General features: G+C 48.0%; 1 protein-coding gene across 1 annotated transcript; it reads left to right on the plus strand.

Moving 5' to 3' along the window:
• The first annotated feature begins 231 nt into the window (after nt 1-231).
• LOC129386548 (solute carrier organic anion transporter family member 4A1-like) lies at nt 232-23,724 on the plus strand. Its single transcript, XM_055074617.2, has 8 exons — nt 232-981; nt 2,229-2,399; nt 7,055-7,144; nt 9,333-9,528; nt 11,941-12,088; nt 14,221-14,426; nt 18,965-19,029; nt 23,207-23,724. Exons 2-8 carry the CDS (start codon nt 2,288-2,290, stop codon nt 23,518-23,520), a joined length of 1,131 nt encoding a protein of 376 aa, XP_054930592.1. The 5' UTR covers nt 232-981; nt 2,229-2,287; the 3' UTR covers nt 23,521-23,724.
• The last annotated feature ends 1,705 nt before the right edge of the window (nt 23,725-25,429 follow it).

Here is a 25,429-nt window from a genome sequence, read left to right on the forward strand (position 1 = left end):
ACGAGCAAATTAGTTTAGAATGATAAAGTACTGTATCAAAGTCCTGTTTTCGATAGTTTCGCGGTAAGACGCTAAATACAACGGAAAATGAACGTTAAATTATCATCTTATGAACTTTTCGCGCTGAAACGCCAGTACTGATATATATATATATAGGGTGTTTCAGCGAACACTTTCAAAAATCTTTAAGAGTTGCCTGATATCACAATTCTAGTTCATGAGCTGGTCTACTCGAAGCGGCGAAGGGGCGAGATCTGCCTTTGTGTCATCGTTGTGGCGATTCTTTCGACGTAAAAAAAGAAGTTTCCGGTTCGTCGTTGAAGAAACAACAGTTTTGTAACCGTAAGGTTCCTGTATCACAATGCATATAGAGCGGGAGATGGAGAACACATGACTATGACTTGATCTGTAATAACTCAAGCGATACATAACACACTTGAAAAAGGTATGCAAACATGTAACTGTAGTGAAGCAACATTCGTTAGCGAAAAGAAGCAAAATTTTTGTAACCAAACTGAAGAGAGCAAATTACGTTACATCAAAAAGAAAATAAATGGCCAAACATTTAACATTTCAAACATTGTCAACGGTTCCCAGATAAGTTAACTTCACCGCGGTGCAGCTGAAGTGCTTAAGTTGTGTTCGGTGGCGTAGCCAGGACTTTTTTTTTTTTTTTTTTAGAGCGACGAGTGGGAAGGGGCACGCACTCGACCGAGGAGGAAGTAGAAGTGGGGAAGCCAGGGCGGGATCCTGGTAAACAAAATTTCAGGAGAGAGGGGGGAGTGCCCGGTATGCCCTACCCTGGCTACACACCTGGTGGTGCTAACTTAGCTTGTGTGAGATGTCCTTATGTTGCAGACTCGGCCTGAGCTCCAAGAGCCCCGCATGGGTCGGCGCCTGGTGGCTGGGTTTCTTGGTGGCCGGAGCCATGGGCCTCACGTTAGGCCTGATCACCTGCTCTTTTTCCAAAACACTTGCCTGGTACGCATGCGCCCACGTAGTGTGCTCAATCACCTAGTTTTGCGGTGTTATTTGACATGCAACTCATGTGGTGTGAAGTGTGGGAAGCCGGTCACATGGTACAGGTGTGTGTGTGCGTATATATATATATATATATAAGTCACTGACGGTCTGACGGCGGCCTACTCCAGACGAGGATCAAAAATGATTTTTGATGTTGTTGCTTGGTCTTGTTCGTCCCATCCTCTAAGTCGCACTCACCTGTTTTACAGAGATTATGTCCCCACAAATAGCCGCCTGATTTTTTTTTAAGCGATCCCCTTTAGATATTACTGCTTTACAGCGCCACAAGGGAATGCTCAAACACAATACTTACAGTATCATGCCGGTTTACCAACCGCAGTGATTGCTGTGTTGAGCAACGCCATCGGCCTCACACGGGAGGTTAACGTAGACGTAACATAGTGATTTCAGGTCTAGTAAATGCATGAAAGCGATGCCGATTGCACGCGCACTTATTTTATAACCATTGGCACTTAGATGTTTCAACGTTGCATTTAGTCGGCCGTACACAAGCACTCTTATGCTTTAGTTCTTACGTCAGGCGACCAGACAGTGAGAAGACTTTTGCAATTCACGCCGGTAATTTAGAGACGCCGCTGATCTTCTTTGAATAAAAATCGGTACAGCCAAAACACTTCGCGACAAGCGCACGCACTGCGGCTGGTGATCCGCGTCGCATGTTTGCGCAGTCAAGAGAAATTTCCGCATACTGTATTTGCCGCTGCCACCGAAAGGCTCGATTCCTCGACGACCTCTTATGAACTGAAATGACGTGAATTTCACAGTCAGCGAGCTAAAACACCTCCGAAGCGTTCAGTAGCACGCGATGGCAACACATTCAAGCAGCGCCCCGCCGTCTCGCGCAAGCCAGAAGGGAGCAATGGCTCGCCGCGCGCCCTTTGCTCCTCGCCCGATGAAAAGGTCTACATGGAAGCCAATTAGATTGAGCCGGAATAAATGACCGATGTTCTTGTTCAGAATACTTGTGTTCGAAACGCAATGGGCACACAACCGGCGAACCAGCATACCGAGACACGCTAGGATAAACTGGAACGTCGAATGTTCCGAGAGTTGAATGATCTCAAATCGGGCTGTGGTTCTAAAGAACGAAGAAACACGTGCATACGCAGTTTCTGCAGCTCGCCGTCTTCTTCGGCGTTCCGGCAGTTCTCCTGCCACAGTTCCGGTGTCGTGTTCTGTCGCAGAATACGAAGCTGTGCGCGCCGAGAAGAATGCTGACCAGTCGGCTGTCTCGTTGGTGAGCATGCTGCTGTCGAGCGAGTTTGGGCAGCGCATCAGCGACCTGCCCAAGGCCATTCGCCGGCTGCTGACGAACGTGCCCTTCATGCTTCTCTCGTTCGCCATGTCCTTCAACCGTGAGTATCTCGGAAACAACAGCTCATCACGTGACACCCGCGAGATGTCAAAAGAGACGTTTACTACATAGTATGCAACTCGCGCGCCTCGGTGGCCCATCTTGTTCTGTTACTGAGCACAACGTACGTTACTTACACTGCCACCGCGGCCGGGTCGCATTTTGATGGGGGCCCAAAGTAAATGCGCTCTTGTGGACTTAAGTGCCCAGTAAAGAATTATATTGTTGGCCAGAATATATATCCGGAGTGCTCCACTGCGCCGTCCGTCATAGCCCCTGTATTGTTTGGGACTCCAAGTGCCACAAAGCACTGCCGCGAACCTTTGTTCGCCTATTCAACCGGGGTTTGACATGGCTTGGTCGGATCCTTACTTAGTAGGCTTAGAGGGAGTTTAATTGAAGCTGTCACTCAGTATCAAGCGCTAAATGCAACCAGCGGGGACTAGTGGCCATGGCGAGAATCAGTAAATCACGAGGCGCTTTTAGACGCACTCACGCATGTCTAACGATCAATTAATGTTTCGATCGTCGCAAAGTGTGAGCTGCCACGCAGAAGCAGAGTTTTGTTGAAGAGGAGTGGTGAGGGCGAGAAGTTCTCATGAGCAATTCACATCTTCCGCGCAATGTGGTCGTCTTTCTTTTCAAAATTTCAGCTGTAATAGATACCGCCACGCACGACAGTCGCACTATGATCGTTCAGCTGACATTTTGAGTCGACATGATTTATGGAAGCGCTATAAGAAGCGGCCTCCATGGCTGGCAATCAAACCAGCCAACAGATGCGACACACCTATATATGTATGCGAAGTCAGACGAGCCGGTGCCCTTTCATAATTGCTACATTGTAGACCATATGGCAGGACAGCTTCTGTTATCCGTCAAATTTGCTGCGTGTAGCCACAGCGAGAAAAATCCTTTCAACGCGCCTCGTCTACAATCTACAAATCTACAAATCGGGCAATAAAAGTTTGCCTTTGAACTACCGCCCCATTTCCATCACGTCGGAGACCTGTAAGATCTGTAAGATCATGGAACACGTCATATACATTCATATAGTTAACTTCCTTGATGCTAACAATTTCTTTGACCGATTCCTGCACGGATTCCGCAAGGGACTAACTTGTGAAACACAATTGGCTATTTTTCTTCACGATCTACACTCAAATCTCGATATTAACATACAAACTGATGCAATTTTCCGTGATTTCTCAAAAGCATTCGACAAAGTAGCTCACCAGCGACCGCTACCGATACTTTCACGGTTAAACCTGCATCCTGCAGTTTTAACATGGATAGAACAATTCCTCATTAATCGCATGCAGTCGGTGTACGTCAGTAACAATGCTTCTGAATCCCTACCCGTAACATCAGGCGTCCCTCAGGGCTCGGTACTAGGCCCCCTCCTATTTTAAATATACATTAATGATCTACCATTATACGTGTCGTGCAAAATCTGCATGTACGCTGATGATTGTGTCATTTACCGGTCAGTTACTAACGATAATGATCAACTCGCCCTTCAGGACGACTTAAACAACATTCATAATTGGTGTCAACGTTGGTTAATGGCCCTAAACCCTACTAAATATAAAGCAATGTCGTTCTCTCGCCGTTCTAACCCCTTGGTATTTCAATACGAAATCACTAACGAACAAATTCAGTGTGTAAACAATTATAAGTACCTGGGTGTTAGCGTCTCAAATGATCTGGACTGGTGTGTGCATGTGACTAACGTTATCTCTTCAGCTAACAAATAACTTGGGTTCCTACGACGTCACTAAAGAAACTCGCCGCAGCATGTGAAACTATTAGCTTATAAGACACTAATACCACCCAAACTAGAATGCCCATCAGCCATTTGGAGCCCTCGCCAGACTTTCCTCATTACCGCCCTTGAGGCATTTCAGAATCGGGCCATCCGGTTCATTCACTCCGCTTTTTCATATGATGTCAGCGTAACTTCGTTAAAAGCGGAATCTGGCATGCAAAGCCTTTCTCACCGCCGTTTAATTGCCAGCTTATAATTACTTCACAAATTATATTACAGCATACTCAATCGTGCACCATATATCTTGCCACCATCACGCATATCCAATCGCATAGGACATTCCTTAAACCTAGCTCGTCCACGTGCGCGTACTATCACTTTTGCATCTTCTTTTTTCCCTCGAACAGCCTAAGACAGGAATGGCCTTGCGGACAACATCGTTTCTATACCCAGCTCATCTGCCTTCATAAAAGAAATCGCCTCGCATTATGCCTTGTAACATTTTGATATTCTTTGTTTCTCATATTCTTTGTAACCCAACCCTTATGTAATACCCCCAAGTGGGGTCTTTAAGGAAATAAAGTGAAAGTGAAAGTATAAACCAAGCCCGTCAATATTGAAGTCGCCAGAAAGCACTCACGAGTTTGATATAGCGTAATTCTATAAAAAGTTTCTATAACAGGAGGAGGAGGAAGAAGAAATAGATGGAAAGACAAGGAGGTTAGCAAGCTTCTGTAGCATTTGACTAATAAGGGGCGGGGGAAAGGGACACGTCGTTTGTAAGAAAATTTAGTTTGCCGAGAAGGACACTGATTGACTGTTATCTGAGCCTGCAAAAGTGATGAAATATTGTGTTCATTAACTGACCAGACGGGTCCGCACGCGTTGTGCTAACCGATAAGACCTGCGATTTCCTTTGTTTTCCCCTGGGGCCGTTCGTAGGACACATCTTAGGGCGCGCATCTCAGTGCGTGACAGTGAAGCCAGGGCCAAAGGAAAGCAGTTCTGTTTTACAGCAGCGCTTTTTTTTTTGTGAACTCTGGTAGGTTTTGATGCTTTCGATAGCTCAACCTGATTACCGCGGAGGTTACATTTATAACGAAGCTTTCTTTGTAGAGTACGACGGTTTATATGTTGTGGTCGGTGGTGTTCGTTGTTGAACTGTGGAAAGGAGGACGCGGACGGTAAGGAGGTGGAGAGGGGCGGCGCTGAGACGAGGAAGGTGGGAGTAGAGGTGTATAACGCGCACCGATTGGTTGGTGAAAGCGATGACGTCATGAGGTCGGGGCTGTGGAGTGCAGACAGCACGTGCCCAGGGGCTGGGATTATGCGCCGATGTTCCGTTTGTCACTGTGGCAGAGTGGACGCTTCGCTTACATCGATTCCTACAATGCGTGCAATCTACATGATTTTCTTGTACGCGCGGGAAAGCCAAGATAAGAATCTGTTTGGCGCTGTGCAGTTTCATCTATCAGCTGCGGATACGGTTTCCGTTCTTTGTAACCGTACATTTTGCTTTGTATTCTTGCTACAGCCTTGCAATGCGCATGTATTTTCTACATATGCAATCATTAGATATAGGTTAAATATAATGTAGTCAGATTGTGCCGCGAAAGCAGGCCGTGCGCTGGCCAGAGCGTTCCGAAAAACCAAGCGCCGGACGTTTGTGATAACGGATACATTAGCGAAGACGGCGGACGGCAGACAGCAGATGTTAGCGAAGACGGCAGATAGCTTTTAAGGAAGAAAAACTTCGTGAATTAGGGCCGTGATATTAAACATTTAAAATAAATAATAGTGCTCATAAACCGTAGAGCCGCTCGAGTGCAGCCATTTCAGTTTAAGAGGAGTGTGAGATGTTTTTGGTGGTCTTCGTAGTATACAATCATCCACGTGAATCCTCATGCTAATATTAGAAAGAAAAAAGGAAGAACTGTACAATGACGTCTCCTGCTCTTCAACATTCGAGAATTCGCTATTCAGAATGTACGTATGTGGTGCCGGCTTTCGTGTCGATTAGAGGAAGCCAAGTAAAGGCTACTATACTGCCTAAAGAATAATGAGCTATTGAAACTGTCTTGCGCGTAGCCATACACAAAACCTGATGGGGAGCCATGTGAATATTTATAATGCGGAGTTTTTTTGTGTGTGGGCGTTCGTGCAGAACGCTGTTCTTGTTGCAAGTATTGAGCGCACGACACACTGTGACACATGTCGACAAGAAAGCGCTTCCCTCAACGTAAATATGGCGCTGACTGCTGTCTTTGACGATGTGTCTCGGAGGGCCGGGGTTTGACGATTCCTCATTCGCCATGTCGTAGGGATGTTGGGCTCTGGGATCACTCCAGCGCAGCAAAACTTTCCAAGCGAAGCTATTTCCTCTTTGCCCTACTTTGGTGCTTGGTGGGGGCCGAAGCTTGAATTAGATGCAGAGACAGGCTCGGAAGAAGCGTCGAACGGAGCAGGAACATCTTCGATATGCAGCGTAGCGTGGCCCTTATGCAGGATGAGACAGTAGGGTAACCGGACCAATTCGTCTACGGGTATAAACAAGGACATACACAAACACAATATGCCGGGCAAGTTCGGTTAGGTACCCAGTGTATGCGATGCCCTGGTTTGTGCCAATTAAGCGTGTCCGCTGTGTTCGAGCACAAAGCTAAGCGGAATCGTTTTTCGGTGAAAACGGGTACAACTTCATCGTGTGCTCCATGCTTGCAAATGGTGGCTAACCAAGACAAGCCTTTATTAGAAACACCGAAGAAAGTTTCGCCTAAACAGATTCCTATAGCGCGTGGAATCCGTAGCTTTTTTTTAATTATAGAGACCTTCTTCTTATGCACTCTAAACACTATCTGATATTATTTTGTTGTATGCGCGATGTGCAGAGATGTTCGCCATCGGCATCACGTCGACGCTTACAAAGTTCTTCGAGTCTCAGCTCGGGATGTCGTCGGAAACCATCGCCTACCTTACCGGTAAGCTTGTAGCCTATTTTCGCGCAGTATTTTTGATTGGGACATGCCAATCTGAATTTTGCTGTGCTGGGTGGTGTCTCGTCTATATATAAAAAAAGAAGTCGCATGATATGCGGCTGTTCAGACCCTGCAGACATACTACTGTACCCAAGCAGCAATCATGTGGCTCCTGCAGAAGGACTCTTGCGCATTCGAACGATGCTTGGACGATGCTGTTATACACAAATAAATACTAGCTCATCATTGAAGTCACTCTTTTTCAGAATATTACTTAACAGAAAACAACAACAAAAAGACGAATGACACACATTGACAGACCTTCGAGGCCTCCTTATACATCCGTACAATGACGCAGTTAGGAAAAAGCTTGTTAAAGAACGCCTCACTATTTCCGATGGCAAATTTCGGTTAAGCACTGAAAGTGGTACAGCGCCTTTTCATGAAGCATTTTACCACGAGAAAGTTTCAGTGTGGTTCATTGTTGCGGGAGTCGAGAGAAATTGAAATGTCGCTTAGGCATGCTGCCAGGAAACGAACTTCATTGCCAACATAGACCGCCTTTTCCTCGACTCACGTCCCCAGGTGATATAAGGTGATATAAGAATAACTGAAATCACGCTTTAAAATGGTTGTTGCGCTGCTTTTTAGCGCATCTCGCTCCTCGCTTATATCCGGCGAATGACTTTACGGGAGGCACTGTATATACAGCGATTCGCCAGTTGTTCAATAGGCATTGTGGTCATGCTTATATGCTGTTGGCATTACGCTTTACCATATCGCTGTGAGGCGCTCATGTGGCGCTGCAGCATTGAACGACGCTTTGGATTATGGCCACATTGTCCTACCACCGTAATATTACAAACAGTGTGTTCTGATGGCCCGCTTTACGGGATTGAGGTGTCACAAAAGTACACGTCTGTTTGCACGTACTTCTGCAATTACTGAAGGCCGAGTGAGGTCAATCAGCACTCACCAGCGCACCACGCACAACGTCATCCACTCCAAAAACCACCGTCATTGCCGGAACATTTCGCGAGTTTCTTGGCAATCTTATTATGCAATCACCGCACAGAGTTGTCCAGTCGATGAAGATGTCCTAAAAATTGAACAATGTAAACACTAAATGCTACATCGGGCAAAATCCGTCCTCGCTGGAGGCTCCAAACAGCCAGTGCCAAGGCTATAGGTGCACAGCTATTTTATGGTCCTTTCGGAAGAAGGCAATTGCCTGCGATACAGAAAAAAAACGAACAAAAAAGAAAAACAAATTGCCATTTTGTGTTGCATAATAATTAATACACGATTAACACGGCACATTGACCTGGTGAGTTTTTGCGGTTTTGTGGCGTCGCGTGACAAACAGGCAAAGTGGGTGCAGTTTGAAAAAATTTGACCTATAGCAAAGGGCTAAGCGGCAAAGATATATCGTTGAAAGATATTTTTTTTTTCTGTTGTTGGACGTAATTCTGCATAACAACAAATTTCTGAGAAATGACATTTCTTCTTCCATGCGGGCCTTCCAGGGCTGGCGAACGCGCACGGTCGAATGTTTATAAATCAGCATTGAGAAATTTCGCAGAGATAGGTATCTGTGTGTAAATGCCTTGCATGAACCGGAAAGTTCACTGAAAGGAGTCCCCAGCTCTCACTTGTCCAGACACTGTCGTGAGTGCGTGTGCGTGCCGTCGTTCCGCATGGCGTCTGTAATCCCAAGATGTCAATGCTTCGCGATTAGGAGAATCAACACGGCCGCAAAACCTTTCAATCTTCACAACGCGAGTAGAACGAAACAAGGAATTCGTTTACATGAACCCGACAAAAGCAGGACGTTCTAGGACCGTGGCTCAGTCAACCCGACATATCGTCTACATGAATTCGTTCTCGACGGGCTGACGTTCTTGGTCATCCTGCGTCGAGGTGTGGTAACATTGCTTCCTAAACAGCGCGTCCGGCACATCATTGCTGAACGCAAACCGCTGACACGTGCAGTCGGCGTTTACATGCCCCTCTCAAGTGGTTCAGGCTGAGTCCATCTATTCCGTGCAGTAGGACTAGCTGGACCTTATTCGACCCTCGCACGGGAGCACGCCAAGCAAATCTGGACCTGCATTCGGAATAAGTTCTTAGGCTAAAATTGCTCGTAGGAGAAAATTTCAGCTAATCGGGATGTTGCACACTATGCGCGCAGGGCCCATCGTGCTCGTCGGCGGCGGTTTCGGCGCCATCTGCGGTGGCGCCCTGGTGGGCCGCTGGAACCTGGACTTCGAGGGCATCATGCGTCTCTGCATGTACAACTGCTGTTTCTCGTGGTTCGGCGTGCTCGCCTTTCTTTTCAGCAGTCCGGAGAGCACCTACGCGACGCCCGAGGGATACGTCGGCGCACCGTGAGTTCCGTCGGGCGCATGCGGCACACGCACGTTCCGAGCACGTTATATATCGAGATGACTGCACGAGCGTACACCCCTCTCTGGGCAATTGCCCGTGAGTAAAAAAAAAAAAGTCCGAGTGCTGTCATTTTTCTGCAGCACGTGGTAACGCAGGCTTGCACGCTTTACAGAGGTCTTTACAATGCATAGTAGACTGTGTATAGGTACGCTCATGGTAGTGTCATTTTGTCATGTTGATCCTTCTATTCCCTTTCAATACATATTCCTAGGGGTGGGCAGCGCAACCAGGACGAAGGACAAAAGGAAGTACACGATACGAATTTCATTTTATTTAATTCCCTTTCAAGTTTTCACTGATCACTTGGCCAATTGAATTACGGATCGAAAACGCTGACTAATGCAATATAAAGCATCTTCACGTCGCGACGGCAGGTGACGAAGGTGCTGGAGAAGGGAACATGTCAGGAAAGAGAGTACAGTAAATGATTGCCGAATGAGCAAAAATTGGGGAACAGGACGGACGCCACACAAGGAGAGACAAGCAGAAAGATCGAACGCAGGATATTTCTACAGGAGCGAGCGGGATCTCGCATGCGTGGTATGTGAGATCCCGCTAGCTCGTGGAAAATGCCACGTAAGGCATACGGGACCCCACGTAAACGACCACGCACGGGAGCATCGGCTGACAAACAAAAATAATGAAGTGGTCATTTTGCTTCCACACTGCGCTGCCTGCGCCTGTGAGGCGCAATTTCATCTTATCAAGATACTAGCAAGAAGCAAGAACGCGTGTGCCCGATAGATTTTGGAAGCATCTTTTGTCAAAAGAAGAGGTAGCGCGTTTGTGTAAGTGATACATCTATATCTCTATTCAGTGCGAAATGCCTTTTTTTAGTTAATCAGATGCTTCAGAAAGTTCTGCGAGGATGCGGGGAAGGGTACCTATCTTTATGTTTCTATGCGCCTGTGCATTTGGGCTCTCTTATAAAATGCTATATTTTGTAAGGCCCCACATTACAATAAACGAATTGGTAGTCTGCGCTCGATCTTAACTGTGGGTCTATTCTTGTGTGATGTCCCGTTTCCAAATTTTGCGCATTTAGCAGTCAGTCGTTAGAATGAACCAACTAGCCTTCCAAGACATTGTAAACGGAGTAGTGTACTACTTGTAGTGTGAATGGAAATTCTAGCATCTATATAAGAATATTTATTTAAGCGATTTTACAAACGAAAAAAAAAAGAACACTTAAGCAGATGGGGCATTCGCCTGTTGTCATACTAGTTCCTTACTTAACTCGCGGTGCTAATTTAGCCAACAGTATCCGCAGCAGAAATTATCCGCACCGCCCGTATTCCCGATCGCAGTAGCCCCGCTCCTCGAATGAAATTTTTACAGTTTCATCAAGGCAGTGAGAATATTACGTCATCTGTTACAGGGTATTCCGGTCACAGTCCCTGGCTGCCTGCTATGACGTGAAATGAATACGTGAAATACGCGTAGGTAGCATACTATGCATAATCTAAGTGTACAAGAGCCGTGTTGCGCTATCATGTATGCCCAAGTTTATGCGATGAAAAAAAAAAGACCTAATTAACAGTAGAAAACCTTACAGCGCCAGCTTGACATCGAAAGTACCAGCCCCCCAACCCTCCTGCTCTTTTTCGTTTCTCTTTTCTGTTTGCTGCGAGCGACCACTTTGTTTTTTCTTGAGCAACCGAATTTTGAGGATCAATTCAGCCCACCGAATGAATATTCATGGAGACCCAAATGTGTCATGCTGTGGTATTCGTTAATAAAAAATAAAGTAGTCCTAGCATAAGTACAAAGCATGCGTTCGCTATGCACATTTAACACCGCGAATCTGTCAACAATTCACCTTGAAGTATCATATAGGATACTTCAAACACCTTCTGATGCGAGTCGCATTAGAATGGAGAAAGTCGCTTCACTGCTATCCCTGGATAAGGAGGCGCGCTAAGGTCAAAGGAACTGTGAATGAGCCATATTGGAACAAACGCGTGAAAAATTGAATAGGAGAGAAAGGCCGGGCGTGACAAAGTACTTTTGTGTCCGTTCCGACTTCGCTTTTGGTTTCCCATTTTTAGGGATTTGTTCCAAGATATATATTTTCCAAGACACCCCAGCTGTGATATACTGTGAGGGATTATACAGATTAACTCTATCGCATGAGCTTATAACTCTATAGACTAAGCTTTGTATACTCTGTTTGCTTCAGTTGTTGTTGCATGTTTCGAAAAATATTCACCTAATTGCAACTCGCTGCTCGGGCTCCCAGCTCACGGTCACAGTAGGGAAGAGGATGCAAATGGCGGAGCAATTCCTTCCATACCTTGCGTCCTAATCGTTTGCCACATCGTTCTACATTGGACTTAATTGCTCGGGTGCAGGAAACCGACGAGTTTCAACTTCGGGTGCAACGTCGATTGCAACTGCACGCTGAGCTACGTGAACCCAGTCTGCGCCGCTGATGCGGTGGTCTACCTGTCGCCGTGCCTTGCAGGCTGCCGGAGGGAGCTTCAGCTCGACAGGTTGAAGGTAAAAACACGGTTCCCAAGAGAGAAGAAATAATCACAAATGGCTATATAGAGCATTGAGCTTCTAGCTTTTCAAACTGCCGTAAAGGGTATTCACTTCCGCTGCATGCCCACCTGCGGCTATTTAGTTGATTTCACGTGAAAGCTGCAGTAGTTCACCTTGTTACACTTGTTCGGGCGTAACTGTCTAAATCGGACCTTGTGCGTTGATACCATGGTGCGTCGCGCCCCGTTCGTCGAAGCACCACCTAGCATTGCCTGCAATAACAATGCTCCTGCTTGTGTGCCTATATACACGCGAGGCGTCTTTTTGCATAATTGGTTAAAGAAGACTCCTTCAATCTACGTATCCCGGGTAAATAATGTTGTGGGATGCCATTATCTAGCTCGTGATATTGTTTAGCGGTGCGTTAAAGAAATGGATTACTGCTGCCGCATTAAGGCATATGCGGATGTGCCTGTATGATCTTGCCATGAATAAACACCGTCTAATGCACTACAGGTGAATTTACCGCTGGTTAGCTGTACTCGTGAACCAACCGTCTCTAGAAGTTGGAGCTTAGTATGCCTTATGCTAGCAGGAAACGCGGCACTGTTACAGCGCCCATCATACATCGGCTATGACACGAGTCTGAAGATCGGCATTTTCTTACAAACTACAAAAGTGAGTGCCCACGTTTTGGAATTTCGTGTGCTCGCTAGCTACGTGACAATACCGTGTCGAGCCCCGCGGTCGACTTACCCTGACTTGACCTGTTTCCTGGTCCACTGTCATTCAATCTGTGTACTGATTGATCGACTGGATCACTCAGCTTAATGTCAAAACGCAAGATACGCCTTGTGATAGCCGTTGTGGAAGGCTTACGATTAATTTTTGCTACCTGGGATTATTTACCATACGCCAAGAGCGCTGTAGAGGATAATGTTATTGCGATAGCAAGTAATTATATGGGCACTGCAGTCGGATTTTTGCCGTCGCCGTGATGTTCTGTATAAAGTCCAAGGGCGATATAGCACCGTCGCCGCGCACCCTACGCTGTATGTGTGAGGGAAAGCGTGCGAGGGGAGCCGACGATCGGCAGCTGTCTCGCACGCGCGAGAGAGGAAAGCGGGGAGGAAGCGCACCGTCTTCTGTAGCGCGCAAGGCGCTGATGGGAGGGAGGGGGGCGGCGTTTTACTCCGGCAGCAACTGCGCATCGCCAACACCACCAAGATAGCACAAGGCCTTCTCACTCCGATTCATGACGTCATGTTACCTGGCCCGACTGCCATAGAATCTAATGGGGATGCTCCCAAGTAGGCAACAGTGATTTTGACGTCACCGCTTTCTTCACGCCAGCCTTGTCAATGGAAATTTCGGGCCAGGTAGTGTGACGTCATGGATCGGAGTAAACAGGCCTTGGGCTATCTAGGTGGTGTTGGTATTGTGCGGCAGCGCGCGGTCGCGCGCGCCCTATCTTGAAAGCGATCTGCTTTGGGGCAGAAGTTAGGTGCACCGACCGCCCATACCTTTGTGCGTGCTGTGTTCTCGCGCGTAGTTTGCGTTGAAGCGATAGACAACACGAAGGTTACTTCGCTCGCTACTGCTGCCGCGCTTCCTCACGCCAGCGTTTTGACAGCGAGTGCCAGCGGTGATCGAGTGTGTGTGTTTGCCTGTGCGCGCTCACACCGTGCTTGTTAATTTAGTTAGTAAGCGAATGTTTGCAAGTTTATGCGGCCAACAAAACTACTATTCTCTGACATCTCTGGCCTCCTTGAAGCCCTTGGGTTCACCGAGAGCAGGGGGAAAACCAACATGTCCGCAATTGAGATTAGTATAAAATGCGATTGGAAGATTGGTGGAAGAAAACTAGGGAAGCGACAAGCAACGGAAGTGTACAAAAGCAAAGTTCCCAATAGGGGATCAGAAAGTTTGGTGATGGGAATTCTTCGCGCTTTTTTTTTTTTTTGAGGACAGGTAGGACATTAGGCAATATAATAACAAGGGCTTGGCGGCGCAACCCACCGCCCCGTTCCAAAGGGGACGCTCATAGCATCCATCCATCCATACATCGAGTTGAGGTGGGGTGTCTTGAGTGGAGGAGCATTCTATAGATTACGGGGATCGAATCTCCCCTTCGCGCGCGCCTGCAGATGTACAGCGACTGCTCGTGCGTGAACGGCACGCTGACCAAGTTGGCGGGCGTCAGCACCGAGCGACTCCTGGTCGAGGGCGTGCAGGCGACCCGTTCTCGCTGCCCCGTCGACTGCCCTCTGCTCTTGGTCTACCTGCTCGGCGTCTTCCTGTCGCTGAGCTCGACCTTCCTCAATGCAGCGCCGGCCACGGCGGCGACAATCAGGTGCGGGCAGCCGGCCCCTGCGTCCTCTTTTACTCGTAGTGACCGGTTGGTATTGTACGCTGTATGGTGGAGCAGGGGGGGGGGGGTAGTATCGGAACAGGTGGTGTCCAAATCCACGTCCCAGTGAAGACTCTCCCCTCTGCGTACCAGAAACACATCTCCAAATCTACGCGTTCGTGGGCTGCATGCGCCAGACGTAATTGCAGAGCCAGAAACACCTCACGGCCGCCATGTTTTAGACGGCACCTATAGCGGTGTTTAATGTCGGTGGCAAGGATCAAAGCAAAATAAACTAGCAGAAAGTATGAATCAACAGTGGCAGAACAAGGTAACTTGACCCTGAAGCCATTGTTCTGACTAGACCATTTCGTTTTGATAAGCGCACTCGTAAGCAGACAAAAGTCCCCTTGTCGAAGCGCTCGGTTCAGGCTGAAGCACCCTTTTTTCGGCCATTTATTGATCACCTCGAGTCTCCGTATACCTTTGAACCCTTTGTCTCGATCGGTTTGATCGATGAGGTCTAACATCCTTAGGTAACGCTACTGCTATGATAGGTGCCGTTGGAGGGGATAGGAGGAGGAGGGAGACGGGTTTCGGAATAATTTTTTACCAGCTGGACTTCTATAGCTTGCACAGAAACACAAGTACAGGAATGAGTTGACCTTCGGATGTCGTGAGCATGTAGCCGTCGCGACCGGGCATACAACCCGTCACCTGTGACCTTGTGCTCAGAAGCGTATAGAACGCCATAGCTGGAGTGTTTGACAGGGGCGAGTCGCCGCAGACGATGTTCACTCGGGTTTATTGTTGACGAAACTGGTAAACAGTGCTCGCAAACGTTGTAATATAGATGAAACTCACTGAAAAACACAGCCTCTGCGCAAAATGTGAGCCCGAACGAGCCAGAAATTGAGCAGGAAGTGTCGTGTGCAGCAGACACTAACAATTTGTGCAAACACTCAGTACACGAGTTAATAAAAGTGCCTCGCGCCTCGTAACATTGTATACTTAGCAGACAACGTGACGGAAGCTACGTTTGCAATGCGGCCATAAAAATCTGACTCCGCATACTCTGCAGTACGGTTGTACGTTTCTTTATGACGTTTTTTTCTGCGGAATTCGTATATTACAACTGCAACTTGTAGACGTATAAAGTTGCGTGGAATCCCACATTAATTATGCACCTCCTTGCTTTCAGTATGTGACGTACTATGCTTTGGTTGCGAGCCCTGAGGGTGCATTGTGGCTGCTGGTCGCAGAAGCGTGTTGCTCAGCGCGTTCGGTGGTGCTTCAGATCGGTGATGCCTTCCGTGTCATAATTATGATTGGATCGGAGCAAACTTTCTTTCTGCCTGCAGTTGGGCGCCATAATTGTGAAAAGTTTGGTACATAAAATTATGACATAATGCTACATCGAACTTCTAAACGCGTACCCGCATCTTTCCTTTACAGCTGACTCGCTACTTTCTGGTCGCGAATGCGAGCACCGAGATAAGTGTCGATGTGCTTCTTGGTGTTGCCTGCTATTCTACGCCAAAGAGAGACACGTTGCCAAATGCGCGCTGGTCTGGCGTGTACAGGACAGTCCAGTTTTACTCTGTAAAAAACAGACATATAACAAAGGACATTGAGGATCCCACGTGACCCAAAGGCCTAGGAGCGTTGTGTACGAAAATGCCCATCACGTCGCATCAGCATATCAGTATGGAAAATTGAGCGCTGGTATATGTTAACTAGAACATCAGTGCATTCTGGCCACACAGTTCGATTATGTGTTCCTCAAAACTGGAGATGAGCGCAGGATTTCTGCCACATGAACATTACTTCATTACTGATTGGCTTCAATTCCGCAGTTGAAACTTGTGCTCGAATTATTTATAAAGTTAAAGAGACCCTGAAACGGTTTGACAATATTCTGCAAATGTGCTGAGCCTTTAGGGTAGGACCTTCTGATCATTAAGTGACACATTCAAACGCTCCGCCTAAAGCGTGCAATTTGTTCTAAAGTTTCAAAAATGTACATCGCTACCGATCGCAGCGGCGCCACTACCCTGAGTGTTCAGCCGCCTCGCTTACAATTTACATAGTTAGCACAACTGACGTCAGTTGGGCGAGCTATACGATTGCCTAGCCAGGATCCGCCATCGATAATTTTTCCATCATTATGGTGAAAAAATGTTGTTCGTAATCGTTGGAATGTTGGTTAATTTGTTTCCATAATAAACTAACAGAAAGAAAATACACAGCAATTCATCACTACACTCAAACACTTCTGGCACACAGCAAGTGTTGACTGCCTGTGTTACAACGTGCTCCGTGTGATCACGCGAGCTGCGCGGTCAGTGTTGTCTCGACCGAGGTTTCTCTTGGCGAGGACCATGGGTCGATCGCTTTTGTTGAGCTGTGGGGTGCAAATCTAGCGACTGGCGACGTGTCAAACTGCGACATCGTGTCCCCCTGCAAGGCAGCAGACGAGCGGAGTGGCTGCAACACAGCGGACTGTCGGTATTCGATCGGCGCCAGGATCTACGCGTTTGCGGCCGTCAATTTACGCTGGAGGAGTACTACCATTACAGAGAGGTTTAGCGTGCCCGGTATTCCGGTAAACACAAACGGACAGGACTGGGTGGCTGCACCGCGCAGGGCATTCACATTTGCGCCTCCGCTCGTCCGGAAAATGTCCAGTCCGCTTGCGTTTACCGGATGAGCGGAGGTGCAAACGTGTAGTCACGGTGCAGTCTCCTGGTGGCGCAGAGTTCAACCAGAGAAACACAGGGCTAGTATTGCAGCAACCAAATGTATTCTACTTCGCTGCTGGTGTAAATTTAGGCAGTGGCGTAATCGTGTTGCTGCCGAAAATTTTCGACAGCAGCAAAGTAAAATACACTTTGTTACTGCAATATTAGCTGTGTTTCTCTGGTTGAGCTCTGCGGCGCCAGTTGGCTGCACCGCGCAGGCCGTTCATGTTTGCACCTCCGCCCATCCGGTAAAACGCCCAGTCTGCTTAGCTTTACCCGGTTGTACACGCTGGATTGGCTTTACCCGGTTGTACACGCTGGGCATTTTGCCGTATGGGCGGAGGCACGAACGTGAGCGGCCTACAGGATGCAGCCACCTGGTGGCACAGAGCCAGAGCTCTGTGCTCTGGTTGAGCACAAAAACAGAGCTAATAGAGCAGTAACTAAGTGCATTCTACGTACTTTGCTGCTGGCGCGAATTTTCAGCGGCAGCGTTATCGTGAACACGATGTTTTGTAAATGTTTTAAATGTTTTACATTTGGCTACAGCAATATTAATTGTGTTTGGCTGGTTAACGTCTGCGCCATCAGGTCGCTGCACCATGCAGGTCGCTCACGTTTAAGCGAGAGCCCCTTGATCACAGAGATGATAGTAGTAGTAGTACGGAGGGGCTTTAGTTTACTCCTCTGCCCATACGTAGAAGCGCCCAGCTCACCTTCGTTTATCGGAATACCGGACACGCTCGGCGCTGCGACAAAACACTTGGAACGCACGATGCTTTGAGAGCTCACGTTTGGGGTCAACGGCCAGGCGGCTGGTGGAGAGATAAGAGAGGCTTCGCGCGCTGGCTCCAAGACAACCGGAATTAGACGACACGACATCCCATCATGACACAGAGCCAGTGAAGGCGGAGCTTAGCCCCGATCACTTGGCGAACGAGTTGAGGAGGAAAGGCATGGCTACGGAGAAGGGTAACTTGTAATCGTCCGTAGCTGTTTTAATATGAGATGCTACACTTAAATTTTGGCGCGAATGTTTTGCTGTAGCTGCACCCTACGCGTATACAAAATTTATTCAAACCGTTTCAGGGACCCTTTAATGCGTGAAGCTTTCTTAATAAGCTAGCATTACTGTGCAGTTCGTCTTGTAATTAGCATTAGCTACTTCAAGTAATCCAGCTGATGCAACAATATTGCGATATATGCTACAGAATACTTTCAATAAGCTTGTTTTTACACATCTGCATTATTATCTGCAGTTCTTCTGTTCCCGCCCGCAGTAGAGTTGCATAGCCTCCTAATCTTCGGTTAAGTGTCGAAAGTGTGTCTTCACCATCCAGGTGCTTTCCAGGCCAGGTGATGGGCCATGAATACAAACTCCTGGAGTTCACTCACCCACTTCGCAATTTTTTTGTCGAGGAGCGAGTTTGAGAACCATAGATAAAGGCTTTTGGTGGTCGGTAAAGCGCCTCAAGCTCCTGCCGTCCAAGCAGAATATCGAAATAGCGTGCGGCCTATCAAGACTGCCAAACCTTCTTTCTCCGTAGTCGAGCGATTGAGTTTGTGCTTTCGAAAATATGTACGACTAGTATTCCACAAACTTTTGTTGCTAGTTCTGTATCCCTTTGGTAAAACACGGGATCGATCGATCGATCCATCCATCAATCAATCAATCAATCAATCAATCAATCAATCAATCAATCAATCAATCAATCAATCAATCAATCAATCAATCAATCAATCAATCAATCAATCAATCAATCAATCAATCATGTATGCATGAACGTGCGCTTTCTGCAGGTGCGTCCAGCCCGCTGAGCGGTCACTGGCACTCGGGATCAAGACCATCATCGCAAGGCTCGTGGGTGAGTGCTTCGACCTGAGGACTGGTATAGCCTACAGCCGCGCTCTTCCATTTTTACCCTGTGGCTTCTCGGTGAACGCTGGCGTTTGCTGGCCCTTGCAGCGCGCGTGAGCTCCAACAAGCGATTGCATGCGTCGCTGAATGGTGCCACGGAGATGAAAAAATTGTTTTACTGCAATCTCTGCCGCTGCAGGCATGGATAATTACAGCGGAGCAAGGTATTTGACATTCCCGGAGTGTTTTTAGAAACTGAGCGTGCACTAAAGGTGTTTCAGGTGGCCATTATATTCGTGCAGCATACGGATAGTGCACGTTTGCTTTGTTTGGAAAAATTCGGAACGCCGCATTTGGGACGAACCGGCTCGCAAGATACTTATCACGCGACAAAGGAACAGTGTAAACTAATATGAAGATGACGTGGAGGCCTAACGATGTTGATGCGTTCTGACATGGCGCAGATCGTTTCAATGCGAATACGTGCGCCCATGCTTCTGTGGGGATTTGTTTCCCCTGCGCACGTATTCGACTAAAGGAATTCACGCAGTCACCCTCCCCCGATAAACACAAATGCATTTACCTAAGGTAAACCAGTTCCCCTATTATTTTGCACTGTATATAATTAAGTTTAGTGAAACAATTTTTGGCTTCACATGCTGAGTTTTCTTTTCTGGTTTTCTTATTCTTGATTTCTTGCAGTTCCTCCATTATTGTCATTTGAAGGATGCTTTATTAAGTTTAGAGATTTTTGTGGCACTTATAGTGGCACACACACAAAAAGAAGTGTTTTAGCACTACCTTTTCATTTATTATTTGAGCTTAATACTTTAAAATTTTTTTGGTATGAAGAATGTTTTATTTACGAATCAATCATTCTACGTCCGTCTGCCTTTCCATTTATTTTCTGACATTTCTCCCCGTTAGTTTTCCTTTTTGCCCTGTCTTATTCTGTGTCCCCTGCATGCACGATGCTGCATGTCGTTTGTTATCTGCTTTTGTGATATGCTACGCAGATATGCTTTTTTTGAACACTGTGCGTTTGCCAAAGACTTTCAATTAAAAAAGAGAGAACAGAACTTCGCACTGCCGTCCAAGTATGCGATAGCATATACTTATATTGTGGCAGAGTACAGAGATACTGTACATCTGTATACCGATGGCTCTGTCACACCATATGCCTCCACAGCAGCCTTCATCATTCCGTCAGCGCCGCATGTGGCTCTGTTGTCCCACTGCTTGACTCTTCCCGAAAGTGTAGCGGGAGCCTGGCACTGTTTCAGGTAACGTGGGACCCGAGCAAAGCTGCTTTGTGGCTCTGAAAGTTCGCTCGAGAACAAACCGCCTGCCCCCGCTGCGCGCTTGCAAGCCGTGAGGCAAGACGGCTGTAATGCACCGTGAAGCCCTGGCAGCTTCACGGTGCACGGTCCGCCTTTGTGACGGCGGTTGCAGACCAGGAAGGCAATACCGCAGAGAAGTACTCCCTCGGACAGGTGGAGACAATGGAGCGACCCTCTGCGCCGGGTGTGACTTACATTCGCACGGGCGCCTACCATTGGCCGAAAATGACGCCACCAGAGCGGGTTCGCCGATTGGCCGAAAATGACGCCACCTGAGCGGGCTCGCCGATTGGCCGAACGTGACGTGACTTCGAGACACCGAAGGGGTTAAACGCCAGAGACCGGTAGCAGCAAGGAAGCATTCCTTCATTCATCTCTTTCGAGCTTCTTGCAACGGGCCGCAGCGTCCGAGTTGCTGCCAGCCCGTAATGACTTTATGACTGTTAATTTCTTTGTACTCTGACTGTAAATAATGTAAATAAACCTCCACTTTTCATTTCAAAGTCCTCCTCAACCTCGGCCAACTCCCGCACCCAACGGCAAGGTCGAAAATCTGGGGGACAGCAATTGGGATTGTCCTCCAGATCCAACAGGCTATAGAAATTACAGAGCGTCTCGAACACGCAACTAGAAATGGCCACAATGTCACCCTTCAGTGGATACCCTCACACTGTGGCGTGATCGGGAACGAACAGGCAGATGCTGAAGCGAAAACTGCTTTAGATAATGCTTGTGAAGTACACATTCCGTTCTCACGAACAGACACAAACGCCCTGCTTCGTCGCGTAATACGCAACCGCACGTTGGAACACTGAACCCAACCAGATAGACGACACAAGCGATTACACAAATGGGACCAAGAAATGAAGTTTCGTAAGCCTCACAAGTTAAAAGAAGTCACACGAGCATGGTGCACCGGATTCGCGTTGGTGTCGCATTCACCAACCGTTGCCAGTGATACTAGCCCAAACTGTGAATACTGTGAGGTGCCAGAAACACTTGAACATTTATTTTTCGTGTGTCCCGCGTACGCGCAAGAACGACAGAAACTTCTCTCTTCCATTGCAACGATCCATATATGAGATACCGCTATCAGACGAGTTTCTTTTAGGTCTTTGGCCTAATGCAAACAGCGCAGCCCTGGTAACACGTGCCGCTATAGCTTTTCTCCAAGCCACTGGGCTGGACGCACGGCTTCAGAGATGCCACAACTCTGTGAATTTGTATATACGCATCTCTTCCTTATACCATCATCATTCGTCAGACCTTTCCCTACCCGTCCCTTTTCTCCAGTGTAGAGTAGCAGGCCAGAGCAAGTTATAGCTCAGGCCGACCTCTCTGCCTTTCTGTAAATAAATTTCTCTCTCTCTCTCTACAGCTGTGCGCCGTGCTCACATTCATCGAAGTGACCTTTTGATACCTCGCATCTCTCTTGCGATTTCTTGCGCCCCGAGAGGCGACTGCGTACGCTCAACCCACACCTCAAGTTCTCGATTAGATACGTCCAAAGCGGTTCGAGTCGCCCTAAAAAATGGCATAAAGAAATGCCTTACCGATGGTGGTATCGTACCACTGTCTTCCAGCATAGCAGCGCTATGATCTATTGCAGCCCTTAAAGGGCCCCTCACCAGGCCTGGCCATCTTGAGCTGACAAGCGCAGAGCATAGAATGCGCTCCAACGATCGTGTTTGCAAAGAATTACATCGCTACGCGACGCGGAGAGGTCTGAAGTTTCAATCCGAACGCCGTTTTTTCCTTCTCCTCGCGGCCGCTGCGCTCCAAGCCGAACGATGACGTACTCGCGTCCCTGCGCCTACGTACTCGCGTCCGCAGTGTGACGTCGCTCGTGGTGACACGTCACTTCGAGAATTATTCGAGGCACCATCTGTTATTTGTGTGATATATCGCTTGAATTGACGAATTGAAGTTTATAAAAATAATAAAACACACAAACGGAATGCCTGCGGGTTCTTTTGTTTTACTTCGCGCCTAAGCAATTAAGAGACGTACTTCCGCTTTGACCGCCTGTTCGCACAGTCGTGTGGTCACGTACGCAGGTACCGAAAGTGTGCCATTTTCTACTGTGTTCCAGCGCGTGATCATACTGTGCGATCCGCTTGTTATGCCTCAATATTCGTGTAGCACTGAATTATACCGTTAGTCATGTGTCCTTGGGCACAGCGCGCAAAATCGTGCGCTGCGCGAAATCAGCCAATGACAACAACTCGTGTGCAACGCCGCAAAAAAAAACAAAAGAGAGGAAAGAAAGAAAAAGACAAAGAAGCGTGGAGAAAAAAAATGGGAAGACGGGGCTCTTGACGTATACGTCATGCGATCCTCGAGGTCCTGTATGGGAGAACGCAGGGAAGGAATTCCGCTTGTGGAGGCTAGACGGGGCGAGCGGAGAAACTGTCGCTATGCAGTGAAGCTCGGCTCCTGAAATCATGGGTTCGTGGCACTGAAATATTTCTATCTGGGCTATTAATGAGCCGATTTGAAAAATTTTTGAGGCAGAACGCACCCTAGAGGACACGTAACAACTTTCAGCGTATAACCAAAATTTGCTATGGATGGGGCCTGGTGAGGGGCCCTTTAAGCCTACGACCGATCGCACGCATGCTTCTCTCAGGCCACAGACTCGCTTCGGGACGTCTGACGACTGCGCCACTTGCCAGTTTGTCGCGTTATTCCCTCGTGATAGCTAGCTCTTTGAGACGCTGCGATAGACTGCACGGCCTTCGAGATCGGCCCACATTTTTCATACCTGCAAAGTGTATGTGGCGTACTCCTCTAATGCGATCGCATGTTATGATGCGTCATTGGAATTCTCGCCCACACTGATAGGTTCCATCCCGGCTCCCGTGATCTTGGGTGGCATCATGGACGGGATGTGCTTGGCTTGGCACCGGCCGTGTGGCTCGAGCGGCAACTGCATCGCCTACCAGAACGAAGGCATGGCCCGGGGCATGTTCTACGCGCTGGTCGCCATGCTCTCGATGTCCATGCTACTATTCTACCTGTCTCTGCTGGCGCACCGCCAGAGAGCCCGGAAGAGGGAGGCCGCCAAAGCGAAGCAGGCCCCGTCCGTAGGGCCCGGCACTAGCGCGCTCAGAACCACCAAGGAGACTACGGACGCCTCGTCTCCATTTCCGCGATGAGTGACTGCAGAGATGCGGTTGCGGTCGCGCTGTGACCCGCGCCAGACGACACCTGGCCGTTAGACCGCCGTGTGGATTTCGAATTTTCTCTATACGCGAACTGGCCTGTACCTTGGATGGCGTCTATATCTCTGCCAAGCTGTCTACGATGAAAGATTTGATGCTGATTAAAAAAAGAATAGAGAAAGAAACAGGCATTAGAAACTGGCGAAAAGACTGGTGCTTGAGCTAGTTTGGTTTAAATGCAGATTAGAACGGTACACAGATGCAGCACAGAGAAGGACCCCGAAACGCGGCACGGGCAATGTACTTACACACACACAAACACACACACACACACACACACACACACACACACACACACACACACACACACACACACACACACACACACACACACACACACACACACACACACACACACACACACACACACACACACACACACACACACACACACACACACACACACACACACACACACACACACACACACACACACACACACACACACACGCACACACGCACACGCACACGCGCACGCGCACGCGCACGCACACGCACACGCGCACGCGCACGCACACGCGCACGCACACACACACGCACGCACGCACGCACGCACGCACAGTCATGTCATAAGAAGCCAACACTGACACCAAGGACAACATAGGGGAAATTACTTGTGCTGAATAAACAAAATAAACAGTAAATTAATGGAAATGAAAGCGGATGAAAAAAAAAATTGCGGCAGGTGGGGAACGATCCCACAAGTGCGAAGGTTCGATATATATATATATATATATATATATATATATATATATATATAGTCATATGAGAAGCCAACAAACACTGACACCAAGGACAACATAGGGGAAATTACTTGTGTTTAATAAATGAAATAAAGAAACCATAAATTAATAGAAATTAAAGTGGATGAAAAAACAACTTGCCGCAGGTGGGAACCGAACCCACAACCTTCGCATTTCGCGTGCGATGCTCTACCAATTGAGCTACCGCGGCGCTGTTTCCCCATCCACTTTCTTGGGTATTTATGTGTACTAGTAGAACCCTGGGAGTGTTAGCCAGCGCCATCACTCACATACCTTGGCGGCTGACGTGGAACGTCTTTCTTGCCGCAGGCGTCACGAGAACGTGATCTTTTTGGGTGAAGGCAACTGGTCAATAAACTCACACATGCTACCTGAAGGCATCAATGTTGCCGGATTCGAGACCCTCCGCCAACAGCCGTCCTTCTATTTGAAATGGACAACAGGGGACGCCCACTGACTGCAAGATGGCTCGCTCGATAACATCTTTAGTCAACATCTTATTGACTTCCCGCTGTATCATTTGCCGTTCAGCATGTGAAACACGGTACGGTCGGCGGCGTATCGGATTGGCGTCTCCGGTGTAAATACGGTGGGTGATCACCGATGTCTGGGCTAAAGGGCGGTCATCCAGGTAAAAAATGTCGCAGTAAGTTTCCAAGAGACGGCAGAGGTCAGCAGCTCGTGCCGGAAGATCAGGCGCAGTCATCTTGCTCAGTTCGTCTGTGAGAATTGGTGAATCGGAGGTTCCTGTAGAGAGCGACGGAATTTCGGCGTCAAGAGCCGATGTCTCGCAATCGTTCACAGGCTAGAAGTCACCCACAGACACGCCTCTGTGAAGAATTTGAGTCTAGCAGTTAAAATTAAGGACAGGGAGCGAAGTCTGATTGCCTGTAACGGTGAGCGCGGTATGGGGAACTGTCAAATTTCATTCAAGCAGTACATCAGCGGTGGGACATAGCACAAAGACGCCGTCAGGAAAAGATGAGAACGACAGTAGAGTGACGTACGTTGTGGATTGAGGCGACAGGCGGATGTCTTCGGGAGAGCATAGCTATGGTTGTGTGACTGGTGGACTATAG

This window comes from Dermacentor andersoni, chromosome 4 (assembly GCF_023375885.2).
Source record: "Dermacentor andersoni chromosome 4, qqDerAnde1_hic_scaffold, whole genome shotgun sequence".
Taxonomy (NCBI): domain Eukaryota; kingdom Metazoa; phylum Arthropoda; class Arachnida; order Ixodida; family Ixodidae; genus Dermacentor; species Dermacentor andersoni.

Bases quoted from the DNA above. Each gene is read 5' to 3' on its own strand.
- LOC129386548 (XM_055074617.2), top strand. From the start codon at position 2,288: ATGCTGCTGTCGAGCGAGTTTGGGCAGCGCATCAGCGACCTGCCCAAG. The intron at 2,400-7,054 runs GTGAGTATCTCG...CGCGATGTGCAG, and splicing joins GTTCGCCATGTCCTTCAACC to AGATGTTCGCCATCGGCATC. The intron at 14,427-18,964 runs GTGCGGGCAGCC...CGCTTTCTGCAG, and splicing joins GCCACGGCGGCGACAATCAG to GTGCGTCCAGCCCGCTGAGC.